The sequence below is a fragment of the Triturus cristatus genome, chromosome 2_1 (assembly GCF_964204655.1).
Source record: "Triturus cristatus chromosome 2_1, aTriCri1.1, whole genome shotgun sequence".
In the NCBI taxonomy this organism is placed as follows: Eukaryota; Metazoa; Chordata; class Amphibia; order Caudata; family Salamandridae; genus Triturus; species Triturus cristatus.
Window position 1 is genome coordinate 446,053,611 of NC_140581.1, and position 21,525 is coordinate 446,075,135.

Consider the following 21,525-nt stretch of genomic DNA (forward strand, 5'->3'; position numbering starts at 1 on the left):
ATGATCCATGCCCGCATTGCTATAATCAGATCTTTGACATGGGTCCTCAATCCCATGAGTCTCTTATCTTCCAATTCCTGATCACTATACTGTAGCCGGTGATCTCCTTGCAACGCTCTAGTTTTCGACAAATCCACCCCATATCTCTTTAACAGTTCTGACAGTTTCTCATGAGCCGTGCGTGCTTTGCGAGTCACATCTTTCGCTAAAAAGAGTAACTCATCCTGTGCGTACGTTAGTATTCGTTCTAGGGGTAGGTTTCCACCTATTATCTCATCCAACTCTGCCTTTAGCCTTACGACATCCAACATTTTCCCTCTCAAAGCTCCCCTCAGAACTTCTCGGCAGGCTGTACCATCTCTGTCATCGTACTCACATTCTCTTTCGCGTGGCCTACCCTCTCCTGACCTGCCCGTGGGAACAGAACGATTTACAATCGTCCCTCGTCCCCTCTCTGCGTCTAACACACCTTGACTTTGGGTTCTCACCGGTGGTGTCCACATTCTTAAATCTGATCTTGACTCCACTAAAGACCTCGGTCTAGTAGGTCTCGATTCTCCCTGTCCTCCTGAGGAGTCAGCTGTAGCTGGCATCGGCGTACTCCATTCTATAGGCTTCGGATTCCGCTCCATCCTCCTCACCGTCACTTTCCTCAACTTCATTTCTCGTCCTAGCCTCTGATTGTTCTAAACTTCCTGCTGTCTCTGGCTCAAGCTCATACATCGACCTAATAGGTCCGATGATAACCGGTATTTTCAACGCATCTGGTAACCTCACTCCTTTCTCCACCTCTGAGCTGCCTAGAGACTTATACCGAGTATTCTCGGTTCCTATCGAGATCTTTCCTTCTACTCTTACCTCTGATCGGGGTACTGCTCCCCTACTCTCTTCTTCCTTTGTCTCATTGCCTTCTGAGGCATCTGGATTGTATGGAGGTGGTCTCTCGGATAACATCCTTTCTAAAAGGCTATCATCCGTGTCACTGTCTTCCTCCTGATCTACTGTCTTTTCCTTCGACTTTCCTGTCGTCTCCAATAAGGGATATAATTTATGTCCCTCTATTGCCTGCATTCTCCATCTTTTCTCCGCTGCATCCCATCTAGCATCTTGGAAAGCCTAGACCGACCTTTTCACCCTTTCCTGATTTCTGCCTCTCTCCTTATCATGCGCTGCTCTAATCCACGCATGTAGGGCTTTAAATTGTGTGGGCCTCTGCATAGGTCGTAAAGCTGCCATTACAGTCTTCAACTGATACAACACCGCTAATCTGAATGAACCATACCGTGGGAACGCTAACTCTCCTTCACCTTGAGTAATTTTATGCCAATTCTCAAGCCAAACTATGGTATGCAACCCTACATTTCTTTCCATGTAGTGTGCTGGCGTGTCCTCCGGAGGGGCCTCCGCACCCTCTCGAGTAACCACATGTTCATCCCCTCGACACAATTCTCGAAAAACTTTAAAACATTTCATAATGACCAAATGCTAAACGCACACGATCTCTGTTTACTTCCTGGTATCTGTCCGCCAATGACAGCGCGAACCACACCAACCAGCCTATCGCAGCGCGACCCCTTCTGACGTCACTTTTCCTCCACTCGCAGCAGTTCCCCTCCTGCACACCGCTCGTCTCACCCTTGCATTCGTCCCAGTCACACGCTGAAATAACCGTTTGTCCCAAACAAGTTACTCCTCTGGCTGTCCGTCCACAGTCTCTCGAAATTTTCGACCTCGGTTGGTTACTATCTGTCCCTGCCGGGCAGACCGATCGCCTCTGATAGGTTACAGATACTCAATTTCACATACAACAACCCACGACCCGCGTCAGGTTGTCACACACTCATACATTCGCTCCCCCTATCTCGGTCCAGGTGATCGATGGTACCTCACGATCAATGGTCCACAAAATCTACCAGGGGTGTCTTCTACACCCTCTCGCTTAGGCTTCTCATCTCCTAAGACTTTCCCGGGCTGCGCGCGCTCACAGCCTGATCTCACAATCACACAACATTCACACCAACTCCGCAAAACATCTCACACAGTACAACACCGCAATCTACAACATCGTATCCTGTTCATACTCACTCTTCGAGCTTCTGCTTGCTGCCGCACTGCTACTCGCCATCTACGTCCGTCCGCCAGGCCGTCTGCCGTTCGCCCTCCGATGATTCAACCTCACTTATCATTGATGGGCCTCAAGGGTCACTTATCCCAATCTCAATCTTCCCTCGCTATCAGAAATAAACCATCCGTGTCTGCTACCAACTGGGAACGCTGGTTCTTGTTCTCATCTGATTATCTACAAGAACCCACTCAGGTCGCCAGGATCTTTTTACTTGCAAAATAGCGTAGAGGGAAGAAACACAATTATCAAATCGTATTTACCGCAATTGGACATCTCAGAAAGGAAGACTCATAATCTGGGAGGTTGACCTTTTATTATCAGCAAAAACATCTGAATATATAGACACCTCAATACAAGGCACAAAAGATAAATGGGGACTAATACAAATGCTAGTCTACGAAGTATCCGCATACGACTAAAGATGAACAGGATTACAGCTTCCAAAAGCATCAAATACCCTATGGCAATTGTGATATCGAAATTTAAAGTCATGAATCAAATCATTTCTATCCCTACTCTATTCTAAAGTGGCATCCCTACTCAACATTCCCTTCCAGGTGAGGATCGCATAAAAGGTGTTAGCGGTGAAACTTCCTAAGAAGTTTTCACCATATGAGAGCTCGATCTATAATGCTCCTTTCAGTCCCTCTCCTAAGTCTCGTCTGCTCAACCCACGGGGCTCTGTCCCTAATACAAAACCCCCAAAACTGTACACGCTCTTCAGTACACCCCTTCAGGCTGCTTCTTCCTTCAGTAGATTTCCATTTGGATCCTTTCATCTTCCTCTCCACGAATTCGACCTTGGGTCCCAGGCCTTTTCTGTACCAGGAGTTGCAACTTTACATTCCAATCCACTCCTTTCCTGTCTACTCCTTCTGTCTCCATTCCAATTGAACAAAAACTTATTCTAACTAACGAGCTACATGGCCTTGTACCTGCAGCCAAACGCTGAACAGAAAAAAAACCCTAACCTCATGAGGTTTCACAATTCACTGCAATTTAAGCTTTGCTAAAATCCTGTCGTCCTAATAAAACATGGCTAAAATAAACTAAGGCCTTCACTTTACATACATGGTTAGGCCTCAAACTAAACACACTACAATTACCAACTTCTAATTATTCGTCTCATACGTATGAGAACTATCTTCTTCATTCTTCTAACATGACTTAATGTCTCTTAATGCATGACATTATTATACTAAGCATTACACATACACCAATACATTTTGTGATAACTGGTGGCCTTTCTCTTCTCTAGAGGCCTGTTTACATTCTATTTTTCTATTTCAATGAATACATTTCTATTACTCTTTGATAACATGCTTAGTTATATGCGGGTGCTGACTAACAATGAATATGGTGCACCCCTACAATTTTCGCATCAGCAACGCTCTATCACTACCAACTGCTCTGCCATCCTAAGTGCCAAACACTTTCCCCCGACCTTCTGTACTGTTAGCTGAGCTCACGAAACGTGAGCAACCCTGGCCTGTTTGAGCATCTGTCATCACTGCTGAGCAGCTAGAGCACCGAGGACAATGGTGAATAACATCTCTGGGAGACTGACAGATTTGAAATCACTCTGGAATATTTTAGCGGGACATGCAAATATTCTTGATGGAACCTTGGAGTATTTGTGCAACAGTTTTCCGCTCTGAAAGAATTTCATTTTTTGGAACAGATATTGTGATGGGCCACTGCCTGGCACAGGAGTAGCGATGAGATGAGCATTGTGTCCTGGTACAGTGTTTGACACGGGTATTACTTCTGTCATACAGAGTTTGATTATCCATGTAAACTGACCCCTATTCATACCAGATGCTGGTTTGCTGAGGGATAACAAAGATGTGTATATTTGATGGTTTTTATGCATGGATCCCTTTTGAGATTATTGAATGTTTGCTTCAACTTTTGTAGAGCTATTGCCATTGGATGGAAAAGTGCTGATATGAACTCCCGATGAAGAGTACTGTGATCAAAGATCGAAACGCATTGAGTGATAAAGTTGTGATTGTGCACTGAAACAAAGTTTACGTGAAAAAATGAACGAGGAAATTAACTTGCATGAATATATGAAAGTACATTTAGGGTATCATTATTGGAAAGACTACAACGCAATAAGAAACGAGCTCAGTACAACCCTTCAGGATTAACGTTGAATAGATTTTGATATTTTTTAATTTTCATTTTTTAGGTGGGCACATTATAGAGAGAGACTGCTACTCCTGTGGAATACATGTTTAACTTGTCAAAAAAACAGTGTTTTGTATTAGAGACCCAGTTTTGCGTGTAGGCATTTATGATCTGTTGCAATGGAGAAATATTACCCTCGTGTACCATGTCAGGTAGAAGTTTTAAAATACTTCACTCATTGGTCTTTAGTATTGGCTAGTAGTAAAGCCAAATACATTTTGCGCAATATCTTTGGAAATGTGTGACGAAGACTGACTCATTTGGACTTAGTTTTACATAATGGGGCATCACACTATCAAACCCACCTGAAGATGGCATTGGTAGGGCTCATTCAGTAAGCTTGGTCATAGGGGGCAAAGTTGGACTGGTGTGCATTCTTTTTCTGTGGAAGTTTTAGGGTTTGCTGTCCAGCCTTGATCACTTGCGCCATGGAAAGGAGGTTTTAAGTCTGGCTTAAGAACACTGCTTTTGGATTGACTTATGCTATTAACTATTTGGTGTACCGTCCTTTTTTTGCTACTTTTTCAAAAGTATCGACAGCCAAAAGGGCAGGATTTAATGGGATAAACAGTAAAGTGCATTCAACGCATGTACACAGCACTCAGCGATGCCAGTGTGTGCATGTGTTGGCGCATTAAAGGCAGACCTACTAGCTTAGCCAATTCTTACTTTTCATGTCTCTCAATGTAGCTATTTTGTCTGCAGTCATTTTAGAAAATGAAAATTTGGAAAAAGGGGTTTGTTTGACGTTTGATTGGGAAGAAACGAAGGCTTTTTAAGAAGAATGTTTTTTAAAATATTTTATATGAAGTCCGGCTGAATTTTATAGCACTAGCGCAGCTTAGAATATTACCCCCATGACCATGCTGTGACGGGCAGTGTGCAACTCATGGCCTGGATTCCATAATTTAGAACATCATCAGTGTTATAAAACATCATGCAGGGCCCTACTGCCAATGTTAATCATGGAACCTAAGCATTTACTCCAGCTGGGTGGCGCTCTGATATACCAAGTTCCAGGTATGAAGGCCACAGTATCACAAAAACTGTAATGTGCAATGTCCAAAAATAATCCTTAACTGGTTTGTAAAGTTCAGCAGCGCTAACAAAAAAAGGATATAGGCGACACATCTTGCTTATGGGACCTGTTTGCATTGCCAATACCTTTTGGCGTTGGTCTACAACATCTGTCTTTTTCCCGACGTTGTGCAGCATTGTCAAAAAAGCAACAGGTTCTAGTGATAGACATTTCACTGGAGCTCACATTTCAGATGATGTATGCACGCACATGTGGCAGAACTGCATGTGCGTGCCAGCAGAATTACCTGGACGCCATATGCTTCAACTTTTTATTTACCACTCCAAGATGGCAGACACCACTTGGATCAGTAATTAAAAAATTAAGATTTTTTTAAGCACAAATTAAATTGAGAAAAAAAGGGACCCCGACAGCAGAGGGGGCGGATGTAATGGAGGAGAGAATTGGGGAGTGGTTGGAGGTGAGTAGAGAAAAGGCATTGCATGAGGGAAAGACCATTAGAGGGGTCCAGAGGAGAAGCACACATGGAGAGAAAAATCAGAATGCAGGGAAGAGAAGAATTCGAAGTGTGAGGTGGGTTCGTCGAAGCACTTGAGAGACGGAGAGCAAAAAGTACACAAGAGTGACAGCAACATGGGGAGCGTGTTGAGGGCAAAAACAACATGGAGTGCAAATGGTAGAAGTATACAAGAGAAACATGGAGCTCTGGACGATGGGGGTAGATAATTGGGAGGAGCACACCAGTAGAGAGAGCTGAAAAAAACATACTCTCAGAAGGCCTTAACCAAAAAAAAAATGAATGCCCTAAAAGAGATCAGTGGATGTATAGAAGCCAGCCAGCCAGAGAGATGGTAAAAAGGCTATTCTCCGGAGGAGGGAAAAACTTAAGTTGTATAAACTGGAGCAAAGAAAGCCATCAAATAAGAAGCAAGCAAATGAGTGACACTAATTACAACAAATAGTAAGCAATTGGCGGGCTGTAAGCCCCCCTCTAAGTAAGCCCACAAAAGGTATTGCGCTGGCCATTTGGCTCAAACTATAAGTGGGGTCCTGGTTATGTCACTTAGGCAGCTAGCTATAGTAAGGGAAATATGTGTGTTTATTTATATGATTTTCATATTGAGAAAAGAGTCCGCAGGTATCCATTGTTCTAGTCGTGGGCTTTTTGGAGTTGGTCTTGGTTTACTTCATTTTGAAACAATTAGACTAAAACTACTGAAAAGACTGACCTGCGGAAAGAAAGCATATGACAGAAAGCATGTTGTGTTGCTGACGGTTGTATGACATTGCAACAAATGTCATTATCACGCATGCATTTACCAAGCGTCCATTTCAACACAATGCCTTTACCACACAAGTCTTTACCACACAAGTCTTTACCACGCGTGCCTTTATAACTAAATAGTAAGTATATATCGGGCAAATGAAACCCCATAAAATATATATATATATATATATATATATTTACACACGCACACACTTATGCATATGTATAATATATCTATCGGGTAAATGAGACACCTAGAAAAAAATTACATATACATTGTAGTAGCAATTAGAACAAATCAACTCTTTACTTTAAAAATGTTTTGTCGATGCAACTATGTCCAGTATGTCTTCACTGTCTACTCTAAAATTTGCACTAACACTTTAAATAGACACTCTGGGCTTTGAGACTCTATGGTCCAGTTGAAGGCCGAGTGCCGAAACGCGTAGACCGTCTCTTGCGTGGATTATGCCCCGTTTCCATCTTAAATAAACATCATTGGAGTGTTCTTTGTGGTGCTGTGATTCTTATCGACGACGTACCTTTGAATAACCGAAGGAGAAGCGAGAGAATTTTTTCGATTGTTGTGCGGTGGCTGTCCTGCACCTCACGTGCACCTGGGAAGTGAAGTATCCTCGGCGAGTTGTTACAGCCATATTGAGCTGGAAGGAGAAGAAGTATTGCCGAGACCTCTGATCGTTGTTTGGTCAATGCTTGTGACTCCGCGTCAGAATTGAGTGAACGCGGCAGGACAGCTCGAGAACCACGGGTGAGTAGAGAGGCGGGGAAACAGCTCCGGCAGCGTCTCGGGATTCCGCGGAAGCGGTGTCCGGGTCACTGCCGCCACGTACCCAACTCTCAAAAACCCCGTTCTTCGTTACTGCTCTGGTGTTATGGGTCTGGTTTGAAAGTCACATGTAACGGATCACATCCAGAACCGCTTGCACTGTCCCTTGCAACACCACTAATTTACTTCCAAACAACGACCATTTTCCCAGAATTGACCACAATTACCCGCTGGTCAAGTAACAAAGACACTCTCCAACAAATTGAAACTGGAGTTATCGAGGCAGACACGCAAACAGCAAATATCAGCATCGACTTACTGGATAGAGACTACAATACCCATAATTCATCATGGCTGAAAGGAACAAAAATAGAGCACAGAGAGCAAGTGACCTTCTAAATGATGACTCTAATTCTTTAAACAAAACCAGAACCAATGAGACAAGTGGAGAAAGAAAGAAAAGAACTGTCTCTTGCATCATAAGAGATTTACAACAAGCACGCATTCAAGAGGTCAACAAATGGTGGGAAAAAACAACGTTGGAGAAATACATTGAATTTAAAAGAATTCCTAGAGGCTTAAGAATTCTAATTATGCCGACCCTCAATGATTTAGATGCCGATTTAATCAAACAATGGCAGGTTGACACCAATGAATGCTCTTTCAGATTAATGACCACTCTAATCTCACATGCGGAAAGAAAACTAATTAAAATCACCACAATCATTAAAGAATTAGAGCAAGAACTAAACCAATACTCTTCAGATGAAGAAACAGGAAAATTAATTGAATCAATGGAAAAGAAAATCAATAAACATGAAGACGACATTGAAAAACGCGAAGCCAGTAAATTTATCAGGGATAGATTGGACTATATCAATGGGCGAATATATACGTTTGCCAGGAAGTACGACACATACAGAAATCGTGTTGTGATGGACAAACACAGTGGTTATGAGACACCTGGAACAGCGGAGAGCTCTGAGTTGAGCTCAGCAGATGAGGACCAAATTGCTTCAAGTCTGGATTTTTCTGGGGAAATGTGCCTCATGCAAATGATCACGCGACAAAGAGGACGAGGTCGAGGATCAACACGGGGAAGAGGACGATCACAACCCCCAAACGAAGAACCAGAAGAGGGGGCAAGACCCAAGAAAGGAAGAGGAAGGACAAAGCAAAATTGAAAAAAGATTTACAAAAAACTAATCTGATTGTTAACATCTCAAACAAAATCTTAAGTAAAGCACAAACCTCACTGCTGAACAAAGGTTTATCTTTTTGTCCTAATAAAGACATGGATCTGGCCAACATATGTATTGATCTTTACAAATTCTGCCGTAAAGTTAAACTTAAAAAATACTTCGAAGAAAGAAAGTCTCAACCATCATCTATACCTATAAGCCAAACTATTCCATCTTTGAGCATAAAGGATATCCCAGCCCTCAGAGTAGCAACTTCACTACAAACTGAGTCAAGTTCACAAGTAGAGATGAGTGAATCTTCTCAAGTATCTGACTTACAATATTGCCTGACAATGGGTTATGAAACTAACAGAGGTGGAAATAGTGGTCTCAAAACACGATCAACCTTCTGCCCACAACTCCCTCCGGGAAACAAAATAGATCTTTTCCAAGAAATCATGGTGGAGGAAATTAACAATGTCAACTAATCATCCCATGTCATTTCCAAAAAAGAAAACCAAAAAGAAAAAGACATGGAATCTCACACCTGATGAACATAAGGCATTACAAGAATTACGAGAAGACCAAAGTATAATCATTAAAGCCTCAGATAAAGGTGGTAACATAGTCATCCAATCCTGTGATGACTACATTAAAGAAGCCTACAGACAACTGAACATTGGGGAACACTATGAGAAGCTCACAATAAATCCAATCAATAACTGGACTGAGGAATATCATAAAAGACTCTTGGCCTGGAAAGAAAGAGATCTTATTGATTCAGAAGAATATTTATATCTGAAAACGAACCACCCCATTACGGCAACCATTTATTTTCTTCCAAAGATCCACAAGTCCACCATTAATCCACCAGGCAGGCCCATTGTTAGTTCCATCGGTTCCCTGCTGGAATCTACATCCCGATTCATTGACATCTTCCTGATGAACTATGTCACAGCTTTACCATCTTCTCTGAGGGACACAATGGATTTTTTACTAAAAATTGACAAATTGGATTGGAAAGAAAATTACATCATGGCCTCCATTGATGTATCATCCTTGTACACCTCCATTCATCATTCAGACGGAATAGCAGCAGTGAAACAGTTCCTTGATACCAGACCAATTTGCTTTTTGGAACATTCTGATATGCTAGTACAAATGCTCACATTCTGCTTAACACACAATATTTTCCTTTTCAGAGGAGACCTGTTCTTGCAAAGACAAGGGACCACGATGGGGACTTCTTTTGCCCCAACGTACGCTAATCTTCTTATGGCCGTATGGGAAACGGTGGTCTTGAAAGAAGAGAAAGCAAGGAACATAAGATCTTGGTCTAGATACATCGATGACCTTTTTATCGTTTGGGAAGGCGACAACGATAGCCTCACGACCTTCCTTGACTCTCTCAACATCAATAAATATAAACTAACTTTCACCTCCACCATAAGTGCCACCAACATTTTATTTTTGGACGTCGAAGTCTATATAGCAAATGGCAAGATATGCACTAAAATGCATAGAAAGCCGACTGCCAGCAACAGCATTCTTCATGCCAATAGCGGACATCCAAAAAATCTCAAATGGAGCATCCCCTATGGGGAAATGCTAAGAGCAAAAAGAAACTGTTCTGAACTCTCTGACCTCAACCCACAACTACAAGAAATGAGTCAACGTTTCCTACAACGAGGATATCCTTCGGAAATCATCACCACAGCAAAAAATAGAGTCAGTTCAAAAAACAGATCTGATCGTCTACAAACCATGTTGGTAAATCACAGACCAAACAATGGAGAAGTTGAAATAACATCCAGGCTAATTGTTGATTTCAATAACCAGAGCGATGGCCTACGCAAGATTGTACGGAAACATTGGGAAATATTGTTACTTGATGAAACTGTCAATAAAATCTTATCCCCGAGACCCAAGATCACCTACAGAAAAACTGCGTCTCTGGGTGACCTATTGACACATAGTCACTTTGAGATCAAACCAGCAACAACGACATCCTGGCTGAACACTCCGGGTTTTTGGAAGTGCTCAAAGTGCAGAGCTTGTGAACATGGAAAAAACACAACCACATATCAACCATAAAATGGTCACGATGAAAAAATCAAAGTTCATATAACCTGTGAATCTAAATTTGCAATTTACATTTTGGAATGTCCATGCAAAAAATTATACGTAGGGAGCACCATTAATAAACTTAAACTCCGCATTCTGCAACATCTCCGCGCCATCAAAAACAGAGATTTCTCATACCCTATGGCCAAACATTTCTCTGAATTCCACTCTTGTGATTGTAATCATCTAAAATATTTTGGCATTAAAATCATCAAATAGAAAGAGAGGGGTGGAAACAGAATTCTAGAGCTAAGAAGGGCGGAGTCAAGAACAATCTTATCAATAGGCACCGAGAAACCATGGGGCCACAATTTGGACGCTGAACTACATGTACACCTATAAATCGTGGGAACTCCCACTGAAAAGAAGGACATGGACACCCCTAAGAATGATGATCCTTGCCTAGTTCTAATCAATCTCATTCTTATATCTTTGATTCTCGCTACATATAACTGGGAACTGTACATCGCTTCTACTCTCATCACCCCTCTCTGTGACAGACAAGATTGATAATAACTTTTTGCAAACTGGTTTACACTAGGAGGGAACGCATTGGCTGAAGTAACTCCTGTTATTAACATTCCATTGTGCCAACTTGACCCCTTATACAGATATACATCATGTACTTTACTAGCACACTATTCAAAAGTATATATCTCTCTAGAAAAATAATTATTGTCCAAAAGCAAAAAATCATAAAATCATGAATTTCTTTCTTCACTTAATAAGAACTTTATTTCTTGATTAGATTGTGTTAATAAGACATTATATGTAGATATATTTAGAGAATGATTGTATATATTGCTTACTAATAGGGTCATAACCAGTACTAATTGGAGACACTTCTTACATAATTATGTTCCTCATCCCCTCCAAAATTATTGTTGGTACTTTACCCTGATTTTGAATTACTTTATAAACCAACTACAATTTATAATTATTTGTTTTCCTTGTAAATTGCCTGAAACAATGGATAAATTGTAGTAGCAATTAGAACAAATCAACTCTTTACTTTAAAAATGTTTTGTCGATGCAACTATGTCCAGTATGTCTTCACTGTCTACTCTAAAATTTGCACTAACACTTTAAATAGACACTCTGGGCTTTGAGACTCTATGGTCCAGTTGAAGGCCGAGTGCCGAAACGCGTAGACCATCTCTTGCGTGGATTATGCCCCGTTTCCATCTTAAATAAACATCATTGGAGTGTTCTTTGTGGTGCTGTGATTCTTACCGACGACGTACCTTTGAATAACCGAAGGAGAAGCGAGAGAATTTTTTCGATATATATATATATATATATATATATATATATATATAACTTCACGAGAGGGGAGATTCACTGTAATCAAGCCTGCGGCCTGGCGGACACTTGAATAGGGGGCTGGAACGGTAAGGGGATTCGAATGGGCACCAGGACATTATAACAACCGGGACTTGTTACTACTGGTAACTCCGCGCCTTGCCCTGCACAGCACCAATCCATTTTAGCGTTTACCATCTAATTTCCCCCACGCAACACTCACCCAGCAATGGAGAACTCTGGGAGATGTAGTTCTCATCAGACTGCATCCGGTGTGCGAGCACATGATCTGGGGTGATGAGTGCCCCAACCAATGGGAGAGTTGCAGGACAATTTTAAAGGCGGGGTTGGGACCTCAACCTGGAAGCAGCGGCATCTGAGGAAGGCAGAGTATGCCAAAATGCATTATGCAAAGCTGTACATTAAAGTGCTTCCTGACAGATTCTCCGAGTGGCCTCCTCTTCTTCCTGAATGGAGGGGTTTTGGTGAATGTTTAGCGCGTCTGCCAAATACGCGCAAGGAGGCCCCGTTCTGCAAGTTGGTCGGAGCTCACCTGGTGTCTGCATCTGCAGTTTCTTTCTTGTCCGAGGTATCAGTATCGCTCTGGCCCGCCCCACAGTGCAAGCCGAGCAGGGGCTGCTGCCAGCGGCAGCTAGTGACTTCATGAGAGGGGAGATTCACTGTAATCAAGCCTGCGGCCCGGCGGACACTTGAATTGGGGGCTGGAACGTTAAGGGGACTCGAGGGGGCACCAGGACATTATAACAACCGGGACTTGTTACTACTGGTAACTCCGCGCCTTGCCCTGCTCAGCACCAATACATTTTGGCGTTTACCATCTAATTTCCCCCACGCAACACTCACCCAGTGGAGAACTCTGGGAGATGTAGTTCTCATCAGACTGCATCAGGTGTGCGAGCACATGATCTGGGGTGATGAGTGCCCCAACCAATGGGAGAGTTGCAGGACCATTTTAAAGGCGGGGTTGGGACCTCAACCTGGAAGCAGTGGCATCTGAGGAAGGCAGAGTATGCCGAAATGCATTATGCCAAGCTGTCCATTAAAGTGCTTCCTGACAGATTCCCAGAGAGGCCTCCTCTTCTTCCTGCATGGAGGGGTATGTATGTGTGTATATATATATGTATGTGTATATATATGTATGTGTATATATATGTATGTATGTGTATATATATGTATGTATGTGTATATATATGTATGTATGTGTATATATATGTATGTATATGTATATATGTATATATGTATGTATATATGTATGTATATGTATATATGTATATTATATTATATTATATATATATCCATCCCCAGACTTCCTTTCCACTTCTGGAATTCGGCGAATGATCACAGCGAGCCGGTAATTGACCCAAAGTGCTTTATTTAGACCATTGTGAAATTACGAGTGGTAGAGGACGGTCTACGCATTTTGGCTCCCAGCCTTCTACTGGACCATAGAGTCCTGGAGCCCAGAATGTCTCTTTTAAAGTGCTAGTGTAATCATCCACATTGTTTTTATATTCCCTTATCGACCCCTAAACTCACCAACCCCTTATCACTCAAATACCCTTCCCCACCATAAAAACCCCTTGGCACCCAAAAACCCTTCCCAACCTTAAACCCTAAAAATAGCCTTGCCACCCAAATCTCCTTACACACCCTAAACGCTAAAAACACCCTTGCCAACCAAATTCCATTACACACCCTAAAAATACCCTTACCATCCAAATACCCTTACACACCCTAAACCCTAAAAAAAAAATCATTATCCCTACCCACCGAAACCCTGGAAATACCCTTGCCTTCCAAATACCCTTACCCACCCTAAAAAGCCATCACCACCCAAATACCCTTACTCACTGAAACCCTGGAAATACCCTTGCCATCCAAATATCCTTACCCACCCTAAACCCTAAAAACATCCTTACCACCCAGTAGCCTTACCCTCCCCTAAACCCTAAAAAACACCATTACCACCCAAATACCCTTACCCACCCTATAACCTAAAAAAACTTACCACCAAAATAACCTTAACCACCCCTATTCTTAAAAAAACCCTAAGTGCCAAACGCCCTTACCCTAATATATATATAATCTGCATGTATATGTATATATATATATATATCTATATATGTATGTGTATATACTCTTTCCAGATATATACTTACTATTTCGTTATAAGGGCATATGTGTGGTAAAGGCAGTGCATGGTAAAAGCTTTGCGTGGTAATGGATGCGTGGTAAAGAACATGTTGTAAAGGATGCTTCCTGTTGCTGACATGAAATATCATGGCAGCTATGTCATGGCAGCTATAGATACCCTCGCCCCTCTACTAGTTGGCTCGCTTTTGGAAATTTCTTTGACACCACACAGTTAACCTGCACAGTGATCAGCTATTCCTATTCCGCTCTATGCTTAAATGTCCCCATTGCACACCTCAATTCCACTCCAGTATTTCTTCCTTGTCCATCGCATCCATTCATACTGTTTTTCTATTCCTAGTGTAAATTCCTTGGTCATGATTAACACGTGTTTCTGACTTGCCCGTCCATGTCATCACGGTGTGTAAGATTTTGCCACCCTACTCATCGGTCTGTGCTCAGCAGTCTCCCAAATAAACCTTCGTTCTTTGACCTGTCAGAAAATACTTGGTTTGTCCCTTATTCCTCCAGTATCCGTCCGTTCCATGAGCCATAGTCTTTAGATGGATGAATTTCATCAGGGGGTTTCACTTTGCACCTCATTTTCCGAGAATGCTCTCTGAAAAAAAAATATATAAAATGTTTTTTAATGGAAATTACAGTACCGGCTTATGTAATAATAATAAGGGGTTTGTAAGGTTTTAATAGTTGAGATGATTTTGAATGAAATTATGCAAACGTATTTGATGTGAGAATCACTGAGAATAAATGGTGTTGTGTTTTAAGGTATGGTATAATCCATGCTGGTGGCATTGGGAAATTCCTCAGTGACTGGATAATTGGTGGCGAGCCCCCGTTTGATCTAATTGAGCTGGATCCTAACCGATATGGAAAGTGGACCACAGAACAATATACCGCAGAAAAAGCTAGAGAGTCCTATGGCCTCAATAATTTAGGTAAGTGGTCCCTAATTTATTTACTACTCTGTTACCCTGTAATATCTGTGTGTGTGGGAGTCAATGGTAGCGTGAACCACTTTTACCTCTGAGAAATATAAACCAATGCTCTTCAGGATATGAATGGGTAGGTTTGACAAACAGAGAGATTTTGCTGCTATAAAGCTATGCAATATATGTTTCCTAAATGATCTCTCACGTGTGATCTTCACACAGTCTTAATTTCTCAGTATTGAACACTTATAATCAAATGGCTTACCTCGGAGAGCTTGGTATTTAAAAAGCAGATAGGTAAAAACATATACTGTTCCGTGCAGTATAAAAGATGTGTTCCCTGTGTTAATCCCGGTCGAGAGATTTCCCTTTGTGGTAAATAATTTAATTACCGGGACTTCATTTGATACAGAAACATAATAAAATAGCTCAGTAAATAAGAGGCAGAATCCGTGGTATTAGAGGTTCGGAATGGGCTTTATTCCAATGGTCGATTATAATCGGTTGCTCCAGGTTCCATCACCACGAAGGTTCAGGAAGTGAAGTACATACGTTATTGACAATCAATTACTTTTATACAATAGGCATTACAGTGAGGCCAATACAAGAGGCGTAACAATTGATAGTGGTGATAATATATTCATGCGTAGCAAAAATAGGCGTAACTGGGAGTGATTAAAAAAAACGTCATCAGATGTGATGTCATAAGAGGGTGGTTACATGAAAGAATTTCGCAATGTCAGCAGAAATACTTGGCAGATATGCGCGCGCAGCAGCATGACGTGTAATTGACGTGCAACTAGGGGGTGAAGGGGACTTGACATTTAGCTCTACATGTGGCGACAGAAGTCTGGAGGGTCAAGTCAACCTAATCCCAAATCATATCTAACATCCTATGTTTAAAGAACTAAGTTATCCAAAAGAGAGGTCTCTTAGAGTAGAATCTTATTCTATACTGACTATACTGACTGTTAGTGCGTGTACAAGCGTCTAAGTGTCTACACTAGATGCGAGGGCGGAATCTTCCATAGTAACAGGGCTATGAATTACTTGCATGAAGACAGAGAAGTCGGGCCTTTGCTTGGTAGCTGGAAGAATGTTTACTTAAGCTACTAGACAGGAATGCATTGGGCAGGGAGCGGAGCAGATAATTTTCGAAGGTGAAATACAGTTCTTGGCAGGCAGCAAGCTGATGTCAGGCTTCATGAGCCGCGCAGAGAATGAGACAAAGTTCATGGTCACAGATGCAGGCTCAGACTGGAGCTTTCAGAGGCAGAAGACAAGAAGAGTTTGATGACAGAATCAGGGCCTACTTGCCTGGACTGTAAAATGGCATAAGTGAACCATATAAAGGCGGTGGCCTTTTGTACTTATGAATGGAATATCCAGCCTATTCATGGCGGATCTGAAAGAGGACATGTTAACGGTGGACGCACATGTATTTGCGTCTTCATAACTGGAACTGGAGGGAACATACATGTACTTGTCACATGCACATAGAACCGTTGGGGTCCAAGATAGGGGACATAACTGACCAGAAAAATCCATATTTCCACATTCCCTCCTTGTCCCCTACTTGCCCGTCAAGAGATATCAATCTTCATTAATCCATTGATCTGTTCATATAGCATCATTTGTTCTTCTTTCTTCTTCCGGGATCTTGAATGAAAATCTTGATGTGGAATGCACGATGTGGCACACAGACCACAAATCGCTGGTCCACATTGTAGACATAGACAGCAACTGAATAGTATGAGAAGCCCAATACCTAGGAAAGATAGGACTCTCCATCCCCAGGCTGATAACACGCTCCAAAACCAACCGGACCAAGTCCAGGTGCCTGGATTCTGGTGTATCTGGTTTACAATCTTATGAAGGCGAGTTATGGCTTTATATACAGATGGTGAATTTTCTGCTATGAAAATGCAACAGCTTGATCCGATGACCCTACAAGCTCCGCCCCTATCGGCCAGGATGACGTCAAGGACAAGACGATTTTGAAGCACAACAATCCGCATAGCAGACTGCTCTTCTGTTAAATTGCCTAAGGCGGAAATAGTTTCGTTCACTACTGCTTCAAGGGTTCTAGTTAATCTACGTATCAGCTTACTATTAGTAACGGTACCTATATAGGGAAAGAGACCTTTATTGAAATCTGTGTATTTTTCCCATGCTGTTTCAGTGTAATCGACTATTGGGAGATCTCTCCTTTCTCTATTGTGTACTAAATGAGTATTTCTGTGATAATCAGGAGGAGCTAGAAAAACAGGTGGCAAAAGGAATCCAATGTAGCAGGTACCATCCCAATCTAGAGGCAAACGTACATATGCCGTCTGACCACATATAAAATAGGAATGGCGGGAAGCTCTAAATGTAGACTTGCCTTGATCACTAAATTCTACTACAGTGGTGCATCTACTATGGCCCATATGTATGGAACCATTCTTTCTTACACATAATTCACCTTTTACTGGAAATATTGACATAGCGGGCAAAATTGGAGTAGCTTCGGATTCGACATTTAGGATCATAAGATTAAGCGTAAAATTACCTAATCCATATACTTCATTTTCTAGATCAGTTCCTGTTCTTTTGGGAAATCCCTCCTTGTTAGGATAGCAGACCTTAAGTAAAACTAAATTCAAATTTCCCCATACCCAGTTATCTTGATAAACTGCAGAATTCGAATCCAGAGAATTAATTAAGCTAAACCATGCTCCACAGGAGCCGTTGTGTGTGAACGGGTATGGAAAAAGAGGTAGAATTCCTTTATAGTTCTGATAGGGAGGGAGTCGGCCACATATCCAACAATTTGTAGCATTGCTAACCTGATGGGAATGATGTAACATACTAATAAAAGTGTTATTGCGCAGCGCAAATCTGTATGACAATTCAAGCGGAGGTAATTCACTAAAAGAATGTTCAGCAGTAACATTGTAAACATGTCTAGAAATAGGATAATATATGTGCAACAATATACTTGCAGTAATTATTAAAAGACTTGAGAAAAACAAAATTAATAACGTCACTATACAATGACTACGCAGAGATTTACAGTATGCCTGTCGTTTCAACATTTTTCGGGTGCTTTCTCTGTTCAGGTCCAAGGGATACATGTCCGAGACAATTCAACCGCTTCACCTTGGAGAGGACTTAAACAATCAAATTGCTCGACTCATTGGGCCTGAGCTTTAATTTATAAAGTTCGGAATCACTTTTTTCCACAAAAGGAAGTTTTGAGTCAATGGGTGAAGACACACAAGGTGTGGTATTCACATCTGATTTTAGTCCATGAAATTTCTTGATATGACTTGAATGAATCCATCCTTTTCTGCCTTCGATCTTCACGGCTGTTCTTGTGGTGAGCAACACCAGCTGAGGTGACCGCCACCTAGGTTCCAGCTGAGTCTTTCGATCAAAGTTCCTCACGAGGACCAGGTCTCCCGGAACCACGTCATGGGGTTTCACCTCAGTGTTGTCAGGAAAAGCTGCGGCTACCTGTGAACAACAAGATTGTAGTGCAGCCATCAAGGAAGCCAAATAATCTGTCAGCATGTTCCAGTCAATATCAGTTATTTTGCGTGGTATAGGCGTCCCCCACATATTTGGTGGTCTGCCGAAGATCACTTCATACGGGGATAGCCCTGTTCGAGAGTGTGCTACCATTCTTGTGTAAAAGAGTGCAACTGGTAATGCTACTACCCAGTCGACACCTTTCTCTCTGCATATTTTGGATAATCTTATTTTCAGAGTCTGATTATGTCTTTCTACGAGACCTGCTGCTTCGGGGTGTCGGACACAGTGGAATTTCCACTGATAGCCTAACAAAAGTGAAACGTGTTTCATTAATTCGGATGAGAACGGCTGGCCGTTATCTGAGTGAACAACACGTGGTAAACCGTATCGTGGGAAGAATTCTCGAACCAACTGTTTGGCAGTAGTCGGGGCAGTGTAATCTGAAACCGGGTATGCCTCCGTCCAACGGGAAAGAGCACACACAACTACGAGAACATATTTAAATCCTCTACATCGTTCCATCTGGATATAATCCATCTGGAGGACTTCAAAAGGATGATCAGGAGGATGAAATCCACCTTGTTCTACGGGAACGCTTTTTCCTGGGTTGAACTGACAACAGATCATACAGGTACGAACTTTTTGTTTCGCTGCTGCTCGTAAATGCTTGTTGAACCAAATATGTTGAATGCTGTCTAGCATAGCTTTCTCTCCTAGATGCGCTGGACTATGGATAGTGTTAATAATGACTTGGACCATTGAATCAGGAAGGAACCACACAGACTTTTCCTTCATCAACCATCCTTGATCCGTTTGGATCCCTCCTAATTCAGTCCATTTCTTTATTTCTTCTGATGTAGCATGTGTCTGTATATCAATTACATCAAGAGTAGGATCTTTAACCGTCATACAATGTGTTGGCGTCGGGACTATTGTCTTTGTCATGTCGGATGTTTGAGTTTGGGCAGTCTGTTTAGCTGTTCTGTCAGCTAAATCATTGCCTTGAGAAATGATATCAGTAACTTTCGTATGTGCTTTGCATTTCATAATCGATATTGCAATAGGTAAATGTATTGCATCTAATAAGGCGTGAATGAGGGGTCCGTGCTGAATGTGGGCACCGTGAGAAGTTAAATAACCTCTCTCTCGCCACAGCACGCCGAAGTCATGTACGACTCCGAATGCATAACGTGAATCAGTGTATATGTTGACTTTTTTATTTGTGGCTTGAATACAGGCTTGTGTCAGAGCGACGAGCTCTGCTGCTTGAGCGGACAAGGTATTTATGCAATTTGTTTCAATAATTTCAGTGTCTGTTGTGACTGCGTAAGCGGCCACTAGTTCTCCTGTACCTTTTCTCATACATGAACCATCTACATACAACGTCAGGTCTGGGTCTGACAACGGGACATCGGTTAAATCTTGTCTGGGTTTCGTCGTTATTGTAATAACTTCAATACAATCATGTGCTAGTGGGTCTGTTCCATTTATAGGTAAAAGTGTGGCAGGATTCAATGTGTTACAACGTCTGATTTCTATATGTGGCTGAAACAATGTTAGTTCATACCCTGTAAGTCTTGCTATAGTCAAATGTTGTGTTTGCGTTCGATTCACAAGAACCTCCACTGCATGTGGTACTTGTACTGTCAATGGATGTCCTAACACTATGGCATCGCTTTGTCTTATTGCTAAAGCGGTCGCTGCCACTGATTTCAGGCACGCAGGCAGAGCCTGAGCTACGGGATCTAATGTACTAGAAAAATAAGCACATGGTTTGTGTGCTCCTGCTTGTTCTTGTGTGAGTACTGACAAGGCAGTACCTTCGCGTTCTGTAATAAAGAGTGTAAACTGTTTACTGTAACATGGTGTTGCTAAAACAGGTGCTTGACATAAAGCTTTCTTTAAGCTTTCAAAAGCTTGTGTATGTTCCTGAGTCCAAGGGAGAACAGTCGATGTGGCTGCCTCCTGTGTTGTCAACTGAATGAGTGGTTTTGCTAGAAATGCATACTGAGGGATCCACTGCCTACAATATGAAGTGAGGCCTATGAAAGCCCGTACCTCCTTTTGTGTCTTGGGTATTGGCATGTTAGCTATTAACTGAATGCGATCTGGTGTAAGCTGCCTTCCCTCCTTGGACAGCGAGTGTCCAAGATAAACAACTCGCTGGACACAGAATTGCAGCTTAGAAGGGGACACCTTGTGCCCCTTTTCGGCTAGAAATTGTAAAACTGTCAGTGATGCTTTCTCACATTCGGGTTCGCTTCTAGCGGTGATCAGCAGATCATCGACATATTGAAGCAAGGCAGTGTTAACTGGCATGTGAATACTGTCGAGTTCTCGTTTCAGTGCTTGGCTATAGATGCTGGGGCTTTCTGTAAATCCTTGAGGTGCGCGTGAGAACTTGAAGCTACGTCCATTTAAACTAAATCCGAACAAATATTGGCTTTCCGGATCTATTGGGACGTTGAAAAAGGCATTTTTGAGATCAATTACAGTAAAGAATGTTGCTTCGGAATCAATAGCTGTCAGTAATGATGAGATATCGGGGACCACAGGGAATTGTGGCACAATACACTTGTTTAATTCGCGCAGATCTATAACCAATCGATATACTGGCGGGGCCTTCGGATCTGTTCGTTTGAGAATCGGAATTATCGGTGAATTACATACATTGGAGTCTGTTTCTACAACCACTCCTTGGGCAATGAGCTCGTCAATGATTTGTAGTAAAGCCACTACAGCATCTGGTGGTAACTTGTATTGTCGCATTCGTGGTAGTACCACTCCTGCCTTTAGTGTAACTCGATATGGTGTAATATTCATGCAACCAACATCAGTAGGGCCTTGTGCCCATAGATGGGTAGGTAAAGTCTGCAATCGGGGATCC

The 21,525-nt window shown here is 42.0% G+C and overlaps 1 protein-coding gene across 1 annotated transcript in view; it reads left to right on the forward strand.

Annotated features, from left to right (window-relative positions):
• Positions 1 to 21,525, forward strand: part of DMGDH (dimethylglycine dehydrogenase) — a 530,714-nt gene that overhangs the window by 242,460 nt on the left and 266,729 nt on the right. Inside the window, exon 8 of the mRNA XM_085632255.1 lies at positions 14,959 to 15,128. Within this exon, the coding sequence (XP_085488381.1) occupies positions 14,959 to 15,128 (170 nt within the window). The remainder of the gene's footprint in view (positions 1 to 14,958; positions 15,129 to 21,525) is intronic.